The sequence below is a fragment of the Podarcis melisellensis genome (genome assembly GCF_964234715.1).
Source record: "Podarcis melisellensis genome assembly, chromosome: 2".
In the NCBI taxonomy this organism is placed as follows: Eukaryota; Metazoa; Chordata; class Lepidosauria; order Squamata; family Lacertidae; genus Podarcis; species Podarcis melisellensis.
Genome location: NC_138529.1, coordinates 106,120,529 through 106,136,743, shown reverse-complemented (window position 1 = coordinate 106,136,743; position 16,215 = coordinate 106,120,529). Strand labels below are relative to the sequence as shown.

The 16,215-nt window shown below is 49.1% G+C and overlaps 2 protein-coding genes across 3 annotated transcripts in view; both read left to right on the top strand.

Moving 5' to 3' along the window:
• LOC309364859 (zinc finger protein RFP-like) overlaps positions 1-16,215 on the top strand; it is a 260,032-nt gene that overhangs the window by 192,355 nt on the left and 51,462 nt on the right. The gene's annotated exons all lie outside the window — the stretch shown is intronic.
• On the top strand, positions 2,958-11,597 carry LOC309364778 (uncharacterized protein). 2 transcript variants are annotated; one of them, XM_081902677.1, is made up of 3 exons: positions 2,958-3,439; positions 6,186-6,282; positions 9,915-11,597. In XM_081902677.1, exons 1-3 carry the CDS (start codon positions 3,380-3,382, stop codon positions 11,279-11,281), a joined length of 1,524 nt encoding a protein of 507 aa, XP_081758803.1. In that variant the 5' UTR covers positions 2,958-3,379; the 3' UTR covers positions 11,282-11,597. The 2 variants fall into 2 exon arrangements, with proteins under 2 accessions (XP_081758803.1, XP_081758804.1); XM_081902678.1 differs by having other exon boundaries at positions 2,959-3,681.

Here is a 16,215-nt window from a genome sequence, read left to right as displayed (position 1 = left end):
CTCCACATTATTATTGGGGGGCTCAAATAATAATATAATAATAATAATTTATTATGAGTTTCCCTAGCCACTCTGGGCGGCTCCCAATCAAGTGTTAAAAACAATACAGCGTTAAATATTAAAAACTTCCCTGAGTATTCAGATGTCTTTTAAAGATAGGTTAGCTGCTTATTTCCTTCACATCTGAAGGGAGGATGTTCCACAGGGCGGGAGCCACTACTGAGAAGGCCCTCTGTCTGGTTCCCTGTAACCTCACTTCTCACAATGAGGGAACCACCAGAAGGCCCTCAGCGCTGGATCTCAGTGTCCAGGCTGAATGATGGGGGTGGAGATGCTCCTTCAGGCATACCTGGCCGAGGCCGTTTAGGGCTTTAAAGGTCAACAGCAACACTTTGAATTGTGCTCGGAAATGTACTGGGAACCAATGGAGATCTCTCAGAACCGGTGTTATGTGGCGGCCACTCCCAGTCACCAGTCTAGCTGCCGCATTCTGGATTAATTGCAGTTTCCAAGTCGCCTTCAAAGGTCGCCCGACCATACAATGAACCATGCAGACCCAAACAACCCCGCCCTCCTTCCTTGGTATCATTTCCCTTCTAAGTATTTCTGCAGAAGCATTTCTGTACTGGAAATTCAGACACAAAGCTTCACATCCCTCACGGCTGCCAGGTGGACATGGCACTACAAGACCCATCATCCCTAAGGTCCAGTAACATCCCAAAGGCTACAGGTAGGGGAGAATTCGTCCCCCGTGAGACAGTGATGGGATGATTGGTGGGAGAATTCGTCTCAAGAGCTAAACATTTATCGCTTGTTACGATCTGACTCCTGTCAAAGGCACAGCTGCTGCAGCCAATTGAAAGCCACTCGCGAGTATCATGTGTTGCTTGGCAAGTCGAACGTTTTGACTCCCAAACGCCGCACACCCGGAAGTGAGTATTCCAGTTTGCGAACATTCTTCAGAACCCGAACATCCGATACGACTTCCGCAACTTCCTGCAGCCAATCGGAAGCAGCACCTTGGTTTTCGAATGTTTTGGAAATCGAACAGACTCCATTCGACTTCTGAGGTACCACTGTACTTCAGTTGAGAATCTGGCATTGCAGGGGGTTGAATTAAATTAGCCTCCGGTTGTCTTCCATCCCTACAATTTTATGATTCTATGGAAGAGTGTACCTGGGGGGGGGGGGGTAAAGTCAAACCGCTGGAGAGTCACAGCGCCTGCCGTGGCTGTAGAGACTGATGTAGGAGAGACCTGTTTTGTTGCAAGTGAGGGCAGATGAAGGTATCCAGTTGTGCCACTGGAGATGCCCAATGGCGTTTCTTCTCTCTGGGCTCCTCCCAGCGGTCATTCCCCTCTGGTCACTGCTGTTGATGCCTGACCTGTTTGAGCAGGGCAGGCTGATTCTTGACTAAGTTGATCACCCTGTGTGCCCTGCACCCATGGCAATCCCAGGGTCTGGAGGAACTGCATGAAGTCTGAAGGAGCCTGACTCTCCTGGTCATAAAGATAAAGGTAAAGGGACCCCTGAGCATTAGGTCCAGTCGTGACCGACTCTGGGGTTGCAGTGCTCATCTCGCTTTATCGGCCGAGGGAGCCGGCGTACAGCTTCCGGGTCATGTGGCCAGCATGACTAAGTCGCTTCTGGCGAACTGGAGCAGCGCACAGAAACGCCGTTTACCTTCCCGCCGGAGTGGTACCTATTTATCTACTTGCACTTCGACGTGCTTTTGAACTGCTAGGTTGGCAGGAGCAGGGACCGAGCAACGGGAGCTCACCCCGTCGTGGGGATTCGAACCACCAATCTTTTGATTGACAAGTCCTAGGCTCTGTGGCTTAACCAACAGCGCCACCCTCTCCTGGTCATAAGTGCCGGCTACCTGGGTGCCCAGCATAGGCGCCGACTCCATGGGGCCTGAGGGGGCCCGAGCCCCCTCAAAAATTCGTTTGGGGGGGCTCTGCCCCCCCAATAATTTAAGAAAATGATTACCGTATTTTTCCCTCAAAAAGAGGAAGCGGCTGCTTTCCTGCATTCTGCCTCAGGGTCTTACTGCCCACCCTCCTCTGTTTCCTTGCTGTGTTTGCTCAAACGGAACAAAGAGCAGGGAAAGCCCCTCCCCTCCAGGCAAGCAGGCAGGAGGGAGAGAGAGAGAGTGTGCGAGCTGGCTGGCTTGGGTGGGTAGGTGAGGGAAAACTTTGCCTTCCTTTCCTCCCGTTATACCCCTCTCCTGCATTCTTAGCCAGCTGCTTCTCTGCACACCCCTCTCGTGCTCCTTTCCGTTCTGTGTTTTTCCTTCCCTCCCCACTTAAAATGTGGTTAAAAAGCATGGATCCACAGGGATCCTCAGGATCTTTGCATTGGGTCACCCCAAATTCACCATCAGATCACATAGCATGTCCATGGCTACAGCCTGCCCCCCCAAAATCACACACCCACTGTTGCCTGGGGCTGCAATGGTGCAAAACCGTGGTTACAAGGCATGGATCCACAGGGATTCTCAGGATTTTTGCATTGGGTCACCCCAAATTCACCATCAGATCACATGTCTGTGGCCACAGCATGAAGCACAAAAATGATACATCATTAATATTCACCGCCCACGGCGGCAGCCATTCGGCTGCCGCAAAGGGCGGGCCCTCACAGGTTCACTTAAGGTCGGGGCAGCCCGGGGCTTGCCCCTTTCGTTCCCCCAGTAGCAGCGGTTTGGAGGTCTTGGGCCCCCCCAATATTTTTTATAAGTCAGCGCCCCTGGTGCCCAGGCACCCACAAAATCCCCCATGAAGGGGCCCGGGCACCCAACAAATTTCAGTGCCAGGGTCATGCATGCTGCATGGCACCCACGGCCCCGGGCACCCACGGCGGCGGGGCCACCCCCTGGTGCCAGGGCACAGTCATGATGCCTAAGGGAAGCAAGAACTGCATCGCAGGCACAATCTTGGTGAAGAAGCCGACCCAGTATAACAACTCCGGGAGTACGCCGGCTTTAGGACCCTGAGGGGAGCTGACACGTAAGAGATCTTCAGGCGCAGCCGCCACAGGAAGAGGATCTCCTCGGTCCCGTGGCTGTCGGGGGAGGGTTTGCTGCCGATCCTGGATTCGTCTTTCTCTTTGCACGCTGCACGCGCGTTTTCTGCCTGCATTTGCATAATCCGCGAGACTTCCAGGAAGTGGGGGATCCCAGTAGATCCCAGTCTCCTCTGCTGCTTACAAGGCGGAGGAATCGTGCGGGGCGGATTTGAGAAACCCAACTTTGCCCGGAGAGCCGATCCGATCCTGGGGGAGAATCTGAGATCTTTTTATCTCCCAGATGGAGCGACCAAGCAAGATGATTCCTGTGGTCCGCAGCTTGCGATAAAGGAGCCTGGCGCCTCTCTGAATGCAAACGGGAGGGTGGTGTAAGGAAGACGCCGACAATGCTGGATCAAGTGGGAATCCGGTAGGCGGAAGGCTGCTCGAGATCTGCTGATATCTGGATGGTTTGCAGTAGATCGGCAAGGGCTTCCAGCGCTCGGTCGTCCCATCAGCAGTGAAGAAATGATGTTCTCCACCTAAACATAAATTCCTGAAATGGAAAAATAAATAAATCCCTAATCAGGAATAGACTTCCGCGTGATATTCAGCTACGGCTCAATTCATTTCTGGCCCTGGAAATAAATTATTGCTGCTCAAAAACACAAGGTAACTCCACCGGCGCCCTTAAGTGGTTTTGGGTTATAGCTCCCATCCTCCCCGACCTTTGGCAACGCAGGCTGCGGCTTCTGGGAGTCGTAGTTTGAAGCATCAGGAAATCACCATATGGGCTGTCCCTGCCCTAGAGCAAGGTTTCCCAAACTTGGGCCTGCAGCTATTTCTGGATTACAATTCCCATCATCCCTGACCCCTGGTCCTGCTAGCTAAGGATGACGGGGGTGGTAGTAAAAAAAAAAAAGTTAGAAACCCACATTTGGGAAAATCCCACCCTGGAGATATGCCTTTTGCCTGGTTGGAAGCTCTTGGTATTCTAGGTAAAAATAAATAGGATATCAGACAAAACTGGACGCGGGTGGCGCTGTGGGTTAAACCTCAGTGCCTAGGACTTGCCGATCGTATGGTCGGAGGTTCGAATCCCCGCGGCGGGGTGAGCTCCCGTCTTTCGGTCCCAGCTCCTGCCCACCTAGCAGTTTGAAAGCACCCCTAAGTGCAAGTAGATAAATAGGTACCGCTTTATAGCGGGAAGGTAAATGGCGTTTTGCCAGAGCAGTGCCGGTTTGCCAGAGCAGCTTCGTCACGCTGGCCACGTGACCCGGAAGTGTCTCCGGACAGCGCCGGCTCCCAGCCTCTTAAGTGAGATGAGCGCACAACCCTAGAGTCAGACATGACTGGCCCATACAGGCAGGGGCACCTTTACCTTTACCAGACAAACCTGAAGACTGCCTGCCTCTGATTTAGCCATGCTTTCGCTGCAGCTCCACCCAATGGCAAGTCTCCCAAGTCAGGAAAGGAAGACCTGTGGCTCTCCTGGCAGTGTGGGACTCCAGCCACAGGCAATGTAGCTACTGACCAGGCATGGTTGGCGATGTTGCCCCCAGCTATCCACCCCCCCATCCCTGCCATAGGCAGGTCCTAAGCCAGGCATCCCCAAACTCGGCCCTCCAGATGTTTGGGGACTACAGTTCCCATCATCCCTGACCACTGGTCCTGTTAGCTAGGGATGATGGGAGTTGTAGTCCCAAAACAGCTGGAGGGCCGAGTTTGGGGGTGCCTGTCCTAAGCCTTCTCAGGCTAGCTACCTGAATTCCTGAGGTGCCTGGGATTAAACCTAAGACTACCTCCACCACAGAGCAATGGCCACCTTCCCCAATCCTGTGCATATTTCCTTTGGAGCAAGTGCCAATGAATTCAGCAAGACTCACTTCCTAGGAAGCTTGTTTAAGGGTCGCTATTTTAAGTCGGCAGCGGCCTGCACAATTTCCTGGAAGTGGGTCCAACACAGACATCTTCTGCACTATACCATTAAACCAGTGCCATGCCACTTTAAAGGCCATGGCTTCCCCCCAAAGAATGCTGGGAACTGGGAATGTGTTATTTAACCCCAGGGAACTCTGGGAATGGCAGCTCTGCGAGTGGAATAGGGGTCTCCTACCTGCCTCACTAGGCCAATGGCCCATCTGGTAGTCAGAGACGTGCAACGACCCTTGGCACCTTTAACGAACTACATTTCCCAGAATTCTTTGGGGGGAGCCATGACCTTTTTTGAGCGGAATAATAATAATAATAATAATAATAATAATAATAATAATAAATTTTTATTTATACCCTGCCCTTCCTGGTTCAGGAAACTGGGCTCAGGGCGGCTAACAACAAATTTAAAACACTTAATTGATGCTACAAAAAACCAGCATAAAATATGGTATAAAGCGTAAATAACAATAAAATCAAAAATCAATTTAGGGCGGAAATCCATCCAATAAACATTAGATGATCACCAGGGCTAGCTGCCTAAATTAGTCCCACTTGGGCCAGCGAGGAGACCAGGGGAGAACCAACTGTGAGAACCAGAGTGGGCAATCTTCACAAAAAGGGGAGGGGGGGAAGGAAGGGGAACAAAAGATCAGGCCAGGTTCAAATTGAAAGCCAGGTGGAATAGTTCTGTCTTACAGACCCTGCGGAAGGAAGTTAAATCCTGCAGGGCCCTGGTCTCATGGGACAGAGCATTCCACCAGGTTGGAGCCATCACTGAGAAGGCCCTGGCCCTGGTGGAGGATAATCTAACTTCCTTAGGGCCCGGGACCTAAACTATGGTTATTCATGGACCTTAAGGTCCCCTGCAGGGCATACCAGGAGAGGCGGCCGCATAAGTACGATGGCCCTAAGCCATGATACTGCTTTCAATGTACAGTACGGATGGGGATGTGGTGTTGCTGTGGGGGGTCTGGTGGGCATTAAAATGGTGGATAAGCCACAGTGCCTGGCACTATTCAGAGCACTGGGTGGATCCGCTCTGATGCCCAAGGATGTCAGACATTGCCCCTGCTCAGTATGGTCATACGGTGTATGTGAGTGTCTCCAGCCTCTTTGGCGCTTCTCATCTTGTAAAGGCAGCATCTTGGCGCAGTAGGAGCGGCAGGCCTTGTTGGAATCTGCCAGCCCCTGGTGGTGGTATTAGTTCTGCCTTCTCTTTCCTGGTTTTCCTTTCTTTAAAGCCTAAGGTGAGGTTAAGGATGGAGAGAGAAGAAGAAACATCGAACCTGGACCCCCAGGACCCTAAGACAGAGGAGACGCCAAGGAATAGCAGCTCAGGTAAGGCCTCGGACAGAAAAACATAACAGAAGAGTATTTCAGTGGCAACCGTGTGAGTCAAAAGTTTGATTTCATCAGGTGAAAGGTGAATGTGCTTGCTGGTCTTTGGGTCCCTTCTGTCTGGTACACTCATACCTCAGAAGTCAAACAGAATCCATTCCGAAGTCTATTTGACTTCCAAAACATTCAAAAACCAAGGCACAGCTTCCTGCAGCCAATCAGAAGCCCCATCGGACGTTTGGGTTCCAAAGAACGTTCGCAAACCGGAACAATCACTTCCGGGTTTGCGGCATTTGGGAGCCAAAACGTTTGACTCACAAGGCATTCGTCAACCAAGGTATGACTGCATATCTGGGTATCCTCTGGCCCACAGTAAGTTGCTCGTTTCACAAAGTAGGAGAATAAGATAGCATTTTTGTATATACCGGTATTGGTAACTCTTGCAAAGCTATTGAGAGACTTAAAAGATGCGTGCCTAGGTACATGTTCATAGAATTAAAAGACGGTAGGGTTTTTTGTTTTTTTAGTTCATTAGATTTGAGAATGTGGGTGTGTGACCAGGAAGATTCTTCAAGGGCTCCTGTGAAGGGTGTGGATGCGAAACTGATAAACAAGGCAGCTTCCACTTCTTTCTCAGGCTTCCAAGGTCATTCCAGTCGGGCCCTAGCTTGTGCAAACTCCTGCACTGCAAACTGGGATCTTTTCAGCTTTTGAGAGATTAAACCAACATGTCACGGTCGGTTTTACTCTCAACGGCTGGCAAAACACAAAGGTATTTCAGCATTTCCGACTACATGCAGGAAATCTCTCTTTTTTAAAAATTATATCCTATTCAAAGTAAAAAACCAACAACAGCAAAATCCTGGACCTACAGAAGTAGCCTTGCCTTTTCCATGACTGCAAGTTTCAAACGTGGAAATTCTCCTTGTACAGGAGGAAGCATTCAAATATTTGGTCTCACGGCCTCCACAGGCCAGCCCCACTTCTTCCTTTAAATATATGCAGCGGGTGTTGGTCACCTCAATGCCCCTTGCACCCACATGCTTTTTCCCCAGGACTCACAGCAACAGAATAAGCTGAACCGAAACAAACAGATCTTTGCCTAATGAATAATAGGAACCTGAACAAATTGTTTTTTTGCAAATTCTATGTGCCCTTTGCTTTGCAGCAATAGCAAAATTGTTTTGCATTGTTTCATTTTATTTTAAAAAAACAAGCCGTGCAAAATCCGAAAAAAAAGCCCAAATCCTAATCGGCAAACATCCAGAACCAACATTAGTTGTCCGGGGAAACTCAGGGTAGATAGATGGGACTTTAACTGTTGGTGAAAGCACCCCAAAGTAAGAACTTAAGAATAGTCTGCTGGATCAGGCCGGTGCCCATCTAGTCCATCATCCTGTTCTCACAGTGGCCAACCAGATGCCTGTGGGAAACAGGATCCGAGTGCAAGAGCCCTTTCCCCTCCTGTGGTTCTTTCAGCTGGTATTAAGAAGCATTGCTCCCATCACTCAGCCCGGACACTGAGGTCCAGCGCCAAGGGCCTTCTGGCAGTTCCCTCACTGTGAGAAGTGTGGTTACAGGGAACCAGGCAGAGGGCCTTCTCAGTAGTGGCGCCCTCCCTGTGGAACGCCCTCCCATCAGATGTCAAGGAAATAAACAACTCTCTGACTTTTAGAAGACATCTGAAGGCAGCCCTGTTTAGGGAAGTTTTTTAATTTTTGATCATGTTTTTAATATTCTGTGGGGAGCTGCCCAGAGTGGCTGGGGAAATCCAGCCAGATGGGTGGGGTATAATTTATAAAATTCTTATTCTTAAGAAGCCTTGTTGCCTCCAATTGTGGAAATAGAGCACAGGCATCGTGACTAATAGCCATTGGATAGCCTTTGTCCTCCATGAATTTGTCCAATCCTTATTTAGAGTCACCCAGGTTTATTTATTCATATTTTAGACTTTTAGAAGACATCGGAAGGCAGCCCTGTTTAGGGAAGCTTTTAATGTTTGATGTATCACAGTATTTTAATATTTTTTGGAAGCCGCCCAGAGTGGCTGGGGAAGCCCAGCCAGATGGGCAGGGTATAAATAATAAATTATTATTATTATTATTATTATTATGTTCGTTAGATTTATATACCGCCCGTCATCGCAAGATCTCTGGGTGGTTCATAGATAAAATACAAAGTAAAAGTGCAAGTAAATAATGTACCGTATTTTTTGCTCTATAAGACTCACTTTTTCCCTCCTAAAAAGTAAGGGGAAATGTGTGTGCGTCTTATGGAGCGAATGCAGGCTGCGCAGCTATCCTAGAAGCCAGAACAGCAAGAGGGATTGCTGCTTTCACTGCGTAGCGATCCCTCTTGCTGTTCTGGCTTCTGAGATTCAGAATATTTTTTTTCTTGTTTTCCTCCTCCAAAAACTAGGTGCGTCTTGTAGTCTGGTGCGCCTTATAGAGCGAAAAATACGGTAATTAAAAAGAAGGAAACAATAGTGGCCCCTGCCTCCCACAAACACATTCAAAAGGCTGTGGAATATGAATCAGCCAAAGGCCTGGTTGAAGAGGAGAGTTGGTGTCCTGTCCTGTGGGAGAGAGTTCCACAGTTTAACCATGTGCTGAGACTGCAGTGGCAAGAACGTTACTTGCCCCAAAATTGGAAAGAAGCAGAAGTCCCAGCGAAAGAAGAATGGGCTCAAAAACTTATGGAATATGCAGAAATAGAAAAATAAAGAATCAAGATAAACCTTTTATAAAAGAATGGAAATGGTTTATTGGATATTTACAAGTGAACTGTAAACTGGTAAGAACATTCGCAGGGTTGTTGTAATAACCCGCAGTTTTATAAGAGTATATATTTAAAATAGATGAGTAAATTAAGTTAATTTGGATATACAGAAAATATTTAAAATAAATTTAAGAAACTGCAGAAAGGAAGTCAAGTTTTGAAATGTTAGAAGGACTGTAAAATTATTGAAATGTATAAAACTGAAAATCATTTTTTTAAAAAACCATGCACTGCGTGAAAAAGCCCTTTCTTTTATAGGCCCCACCTAATATCAGCAGGATAAGGTCCAGGTGTTGAATGAGGTGACCATTTCTATTGAGTTGGAAGCCATAGGCAGCCTTTAATATAAGAGGAGTTTGGATTTGATATCCCGCTTTATCACTACCCGAAGGAGTCTCCAAGCAGCTAACATTCTCCTTTCCCTCCCTCCCCCACAACAAACACTCTGTGAGGTGAGTGGGCCTGAGAGACTTCAGAGAAGTGTGACTGGCCCAAGCTCACCCAGCAGCTGCATGTGGAGGAGCAGAGACGTGAACCCAGTTCCCCAGATTACGAGTCTACTGCTCTGAACCACTGCACCACACTGGCTCTCTATAAATAAATAAACAAATGCCACTCAGCAGCCCCACCGGACCTAAAATGAAAGTAATGTCCTTTTCTGGAAATGAGGACTGCAGCTCAGCTGGAGAGAGACTACTTGGCCTGCACCTCCAGCCTCAGGCATCTCCTGCTCAGGCCGAAGGTGGTGCAAGGCTTTTCCCCGCTGGGGCTCCATCACCGGAATCTGCCCTGGTACAAAGCAGCTCCTTCCTGGTGTTCCCGAAACGACCTCTCTTGTCTTTCCTTTTCTCCAGAAGGCGATCAGACGGCGTCAGCTGCTCTCGCCGCCGCAACAGCTGCTGTGGCCGCCATCACGACCGTCGCGGGGATCCAGTCACGCATCTTTGCACGGCTGGCGACACGCCGGAAGCTTCTGCTGCGAGGGCGCGACGACCTGGCTGAGCTGGAGGAGATGGTGGAGACGGCCGCGTCAGTGCGCCTCCGGGCGGTGGTGGAATCGAGCATCGACTCTCTGAAGGCCATGATGTGCTCGTGCCTTTTCCAGTCGCCGGCCGTCCTAGCCGGCCTGATCGACGAGCTCTACATCATGGAGAGGGCCTTCTGGGTGCAGCCGGGCCGCTCCGAATGGTGGGAGAAGGTGGTTCTGCCCCACTGGGACGACCATCTCTGGCAAGAGAACTTCCGCATGAGCAGGAGGACTTTCACGGAGCTGTGCGACCGGCTGAGGCCCGTCCTCGAGCGGCAGACCACCAACATGCGTGCTCCGATCACCGTCGAGAAGCAGCTGGCCATCGCCGTCTGGAAACTGGCCACCCCGGATAGCTACCGCTCGGTGGCCGAGTGCTTTGGGGTGGGCCGCTCCACGGTCTCCAGGATCGTCATGGAAGTCTGCCAAGCGCTCTACGACATCTACCACCACGTGGTCCACCTGGCCGGTGCCCAGGAGGTGATGGAAGGCTTCGCTGCCAAGGGCTTCCCGCACTGCATTGGAGTCCTCGACGCCACCCACATCCCCATCATTGCTCCGGCGCACAGAGCCACCGAGTACATCAACAGCAAAGGTTACTACTCCATGGTCCTGCAAGTGCTGGTGGACCACAGAGGCAGGTTCACGGACGTCTATGCGGGGCGCTCCGGGAAACTTCCTGGAGCCCGGATTTTCCGCGGCTCGCCCATCTTCCGTGCCATGAACCAAGGCACCTTTGGTCCCGCCGTGACCGTGGACGTGGGGAGCGAGCAGCTGAAGCCGGTGATCCTCGGAGACCCCGCTTACCCGCTGCTGGCCTGGCTGATGACTCCGTATGGCGGGCACTTGGACGCCCACCAGCAGCGGTTCAACGACGCCCTCGGCCGCTGCCACGCGGTAGCAGAGTCCGCCTTCGAGCGCCTCCGGGGCCGCTGGCGGTGCCTGCTCTCCCGCCTGGACGTGAGGGAGCGCTACGCCCCCCGGGTCATCGTGGCCTGCTGCATCCTGCACAACATTTGCGAGACCAGAGGCGAGCCTCTCCAGGAAGGCTGGCAGGAAGTGGTGAGATCCGTCTCGCGGTCTTACCAGCAGCCGGAGAGGCAGCCGGTGTCCGCGGCCAGCCCCCGAGCGCGGGAGATCAGGGATCTTTTGAGCACGTACATGGAAAGGAGAGAGTGGGGGAAGTTAGACTGAATCTGTTGCTTTCCCCTAAAGGAACCCTCATGGCAGGTCTTGGAAAGAACGGGGCCTTCTCTGCAGTGACTCCTCGTCTGTGGAAGGCTCTCCCCAGGGAAGTTCGCCTGACTCCTTCATTATACACTTTTAGGCGCCAGCCAAAATTGTTCATTTTGTTGGACTGATCAACATCCTATACCCTTTTAAAATGCGGCTCTTTTTTGGGCGGGTGTTAATTGGGTCATTGTTTTTATTTTGATTTTATATATTGTGATTTTTGCTGTGAGACCTCCGGGTATAGGGAGATACATAAATTCAATAAATAAATCATTAATAGTTAAATAAGAAGAGACCATCTCTTCTGTCCCCATATGAAATAAAAATATATGACCTTTTTTTGACGGCAGCTATGAAATACATGGGTCCTGGCTGGCTCTCATGTAGAGGGAAGGGATATCATGGCATAATGGCTGAACACTTGTGCTACGAATTTGAGAGTTGCCCTCTCCTGTAATGAGTCCACTCAGGTATCCTAGACAAGCTTCTCTCTCTCTCTCTCTCTCTCTCTCTCTCTCTCTCTCTCTCTCTCTCTCTCTCTCTCTCCTCTCCGCCATTTGCAGCCTGCAGATAATAAAACTGACCTACCTTGCAGGCTTGTTGTAAGAATTGCAAAAGAATGTATGTGATAGGTTTGAATACAAGTACAGTGGTACTTTGGTTCCCAAAGTTAATACCTTCCGGAAGTCCGCTCCAAAACCAAAGTGTCCCAAAAACAAGGCGTGCTTTCCCCTAGAAAGTAATGCAAAGTGGATTAATCCATTCCAGACTTTGAAAAACAACCCCTAAAACACCAATTCAACATGATTTTTACTATCTAACGAGACCATTGATCCAGAAATTAAAGCAGTAACCAATGCAGTGTACTATAAAATAAATAAGACAGTATTGTAGATGATATAAATTTAAAAAATAAAAAATTATTACCTGCACTGATGATAGTCTTTGTTTGGATGGGTTTTTTTATCCATTTCCGCAGTCACACAATCAGTCAATCAATCAGTAGCTGAACTGGGTTCCACACAGTCACAAAAACAAATGAACTGAAAATGCCTCAAAAACAAAAATGCAAAATAAATAGCAAAACAAAAGTGCCAAACTTAATCTGTTCCGGAATTCCGTTTGACTTCTGAAATGTTTGAAAACCACGGTGCAGTTTCTGATTGGTGCAAGCGCCCCAAAACAATAGCCAACAGCCACATCAGACGTTCGGCTTCCAAAAAACGTTCGAAAACCGGAACACTTCTGAGTTTTCGGCCTTTGGGAACCAAGGCGTTTGAGAACCAAGGTACCACTGTACAGCATGAATATTCCTATAATTATATAAAGCTGACAAGAGGAAGCAAATTGGGGGAAGGCAGAGAGGGGGGAGGGCAACCAATCTGTGGCAATCAATGCCCCCCTCGATATTCCCAAAGTAGAGTCAAGGCTTCGCTCCTAACTTCACCTGCAACTGTCAAACTTTTTTCCACAGGTAGACACTGTGCCACCAATCGTGTGGCAGCAACAAGTCTGTTTAATTAGGGGTTGGATGAGATTAACTTCACATATACCCAGGATGTATTACCTCACCATTATCAATTACATTTAAAGTCAAAATGAAGTTCAATTGACTCATTTTCTCCTCCCTTAGCCCCCTCTCCTTCACACATAAAAATTAACGTGGGGACCCTAATATTCCAACCTACCTCGCAGTGTCGTAAGAATTGCTAAGAGAACTTATCAGTGTGTTTTCAGCAATCTGTAAAGGTAAAGGTAAAGGGACCCCTGACCATTAGGTCCAGTCGTGGCTGACTCTGGGGTTGCGGGGCTCATCTCGCTTTATTGGCCGAGAGAGCCGGCGTACAGCTTCTGGGTCATGTGGCCATCATGACTAAGCCGCTTCTGGCGAACCGGAGCAGCACACGGAAACGCCGTTTACCTTCCCGCCGGAGCGGCACCTATTTATCTACTTGTACTTTGACGTGCTTTCGAACTGCTAGGTTGGCAGGAGCGGGGCAACGGGAGCTCACCCCATCGTGGGGATTCGAACTGCCACCCATCTGATCGGGAAGTCCTAGGCTCTGTGGTTTAACCCACAGCGCCACAATCTGTAGTGCTGTATAACTGTTTAGAGTTATCCTTATTAAAATGTACTCGAAGATGTGAACTCTTGTTGCCCAAGGCTCCATTCCTTTCGGGACCCCCAGGTGTCTGGAACTCAGGGGGCAGACCATTTATACCTCTCCCCGCACTGAAATCCCATTGAGGTAAAGTAACATCCACCCCACATCTCCCTTAAAAGAGGCACCCCCTATGATCATTATGAAAGGGGGGGGGAGAGGGGAAAGCTGAAATGGATGTGTAGAAAATATGGGAAGGGGAAAAGGCAGAAGGCCAGTGTGGTGTAGTGGTTAGAGTGCTAGACTAGGACCTGGGAAACCAAGGTTCAAATCCCCACTCAGCCATGAAACTCTGGGGGCGGAACTTGAGGCAGACTAAGCTATGCTGAGACCTAGATAGGGTAGCTGCATTTGGTTATCTTTTCATCTGGGTTTGAGCTGAAAACCATTGTTCAGAAGGTGCTGTTTTTCAACATGGTAATGCAGAGATGGGAAAGCCATACCTGTTGAGTTTTTTGCCTGTGGAGGAGCTAATTCAGACACATAAACTTCACTTTCTTATCTGCTATTATTATTATTATTATTATTATTATTATTATTATTATTATTATTATTATTTACAACCCTTCCATCAGAAGTCCAAAGAGCACTTTACGCCACACAACTACATAACATAGTTTCAGTACAACGTAGAAATCAAAACAATTCTATAAATACAATTATAACGGGAATATTTGCATATATTCCCTGTTTTGCCATAAAGGCTGCTTCTTCCCTGTCTTCTGCCATCCACCTTGTTTATTAGGATTGTTTGCTCTTCAGTAAGAGACACCTGCCTGCTCCTGCCCCTTTAAAGCGGCCTAGTGTACAGAAAACAGCAAATGAAGCTGTTCGTGGTATGAGGATGAAACATCTCCTGCTCATGGCTGCAGATCAACAACAAAAGTGAAAGCTACCGGCTGTGGCCACCGGGATTCTAACTCTGCCTTAGAGCAGGCAGGTGACACACCTGTGTCCTGATTAGGTGTCTTGGGTATTTAAAGGTGCGGCAAGCAACTCTGCGCAAGGTCTTTGCAAGCAGTTATAGACAAATTGACAGTGGAAGCTCTGTTGTGTAGATCAGTAAGTGCCCATTTCTAGGAGTCCGTCTGTGTCCGGCCTCTATGGGATGTGGACTAGATCAGCTTTCGCCAACCTGGTGCCCTCCAGAGGCTTTAGCTGATGGAGCTACAGTCCCCAAAAACGTGGAGGGCTCACCAGATTGGCAAAAGCTGATCTAGTCCACATCCCACAGTGAGGCCACCTGTCCCATCTGCCTAGAGATTCTTAAGGAGCCTGTGATTCTGGACTGCAGGTGCAATTTTTAAAACTGTTTGTATTGACTTTCCCAAAGAGATACTTCTGCCTTTTGGCCACTAGGTGGCAACCACATACGCATTTCTTGCAGTACGGTATTTCCATACTACTGTATAGGAAAGGCTTGACCTTTTTGGTTTCTGCCAGCCACACAGCAGTTAGCAGCTCAAGATCCCTGGCTGCATGCCCAAAGGCTAAATTGTGCTTTTGCTAGTAATAATAATAATAACAACAATGATAATTTTATTATTTATACCCCAACCACCTGGCTGCATTTCCACAGCCACTCTGAAAAGCTCCCAGAATAATAGTAAAAGGTAAAGGTAAAGGTACCCCTGCCCGTAGGGGCCAGTCTTGCCAGACTCTGGGGTTGTGCGCCCATCTCACTCAAGAGGCCAGGGGCCAGCGCTGTCCGAAGACACTTCCGGGTCACGTGGCCAGCGTGACATCGCTCCTCTGGCGAGCCAGAGCTGCACACGGAACCGCCGTTTACCTTCCCGCTAGAAAGCGGTCCCTATTTATCTACTTGCACCCGAGGGTGCTTTCGAACTGCTAGGTTGGCAGGCGCTGGGACCGAACAACGGGAGCGCACCCCGCCGCGGGGATTCGAACCGCCAACCTTTCGATCGGCAAGCCCTAGGCGCTGAGGCTTTAACCCACAGCGCCACCCGCGTCCCTAGAATAATAGTAAAATACAGTAAAACATCAGACATAAAAAACTTCCCCAAACAGGGCTGCCTTCAGATGTCTTCTAAAAGTCAGGTACTGTAGTTGTTTATTTCCTTGACATCTAAAGGGAGGATGTCACTACCAAGAAGGCCCTCTGCCTGGAGACAATCTTTCCATTCTTCATGCTGCTGAGATATGGAGCCCAGATTAAATTATGTATTTAAAGGCTACAGTCTGGCAACCGACTTACTAGAGAGGCTAGCCAGTCTAGTTAGGTTTTAGAGTTAAGCTGTTTACTGGGCAATGTTTTCATAGGATTGCTTGTAAATCTCAAAAGTTGGACATTTTCCTCCAAAGCTAAAAAATTAATAAAGTGCTGAAATATTTCTCTGAGCTTTTGTGTTATGCTATTAGACCCCCCCCCCCCCAGGGGTGGGGAAGAAATGAAACCATTGACAAGTACATGGCGAGTCCTTTAAAAGAGGGACTGTTCCATGGGGCCTCTTTTAAAAGATTCAACCTGTATAAGACACATGGTTTCTCCTAGACAGAGGTGAGTTTGTCAGTTCTGCTTTGGTGAATCTTTGGATTCTCACAGGATGCTGATCCAAAACAGTGACCTGAGGCTGGGGGCTGGGAAATCCATAACACTTGTTCAACCTGTGTATTTCTGTTACCAGAACAGCTTGTCTTTCCCCACAATCCCGTTTTACTTCAAGCTGTCACTTGCCTCAGCAACCTGCGAAAGGGGTAGGGTGGGGTGAGAGG

Bases quoted from the DNA above. Each gene is read 5' to 3' on its own strand.
- LOC309364778 (XM_081902677.1), top strand. From the start codon at position 3,380: ATGCAAACGGGAGGGTGGTGTAAGGAAGACGCCGACAATGCTGGATCA. The intron at 3,440-6,185 runs GTAGGCGGAAGG...CTTTCTTTAAAG, and splicing joins CTGGATCAAGTGGGAATCCG to CCTAAGGTGAGGTTAAGGAT. The intron at 6,283-9,914 runs GTAAGGCCTCGG...CCTTTTCTCCAG, and splicing joins GCCAAGGAATAGCAGCTCAG to AAGGCGATCAGACGGCGTCA.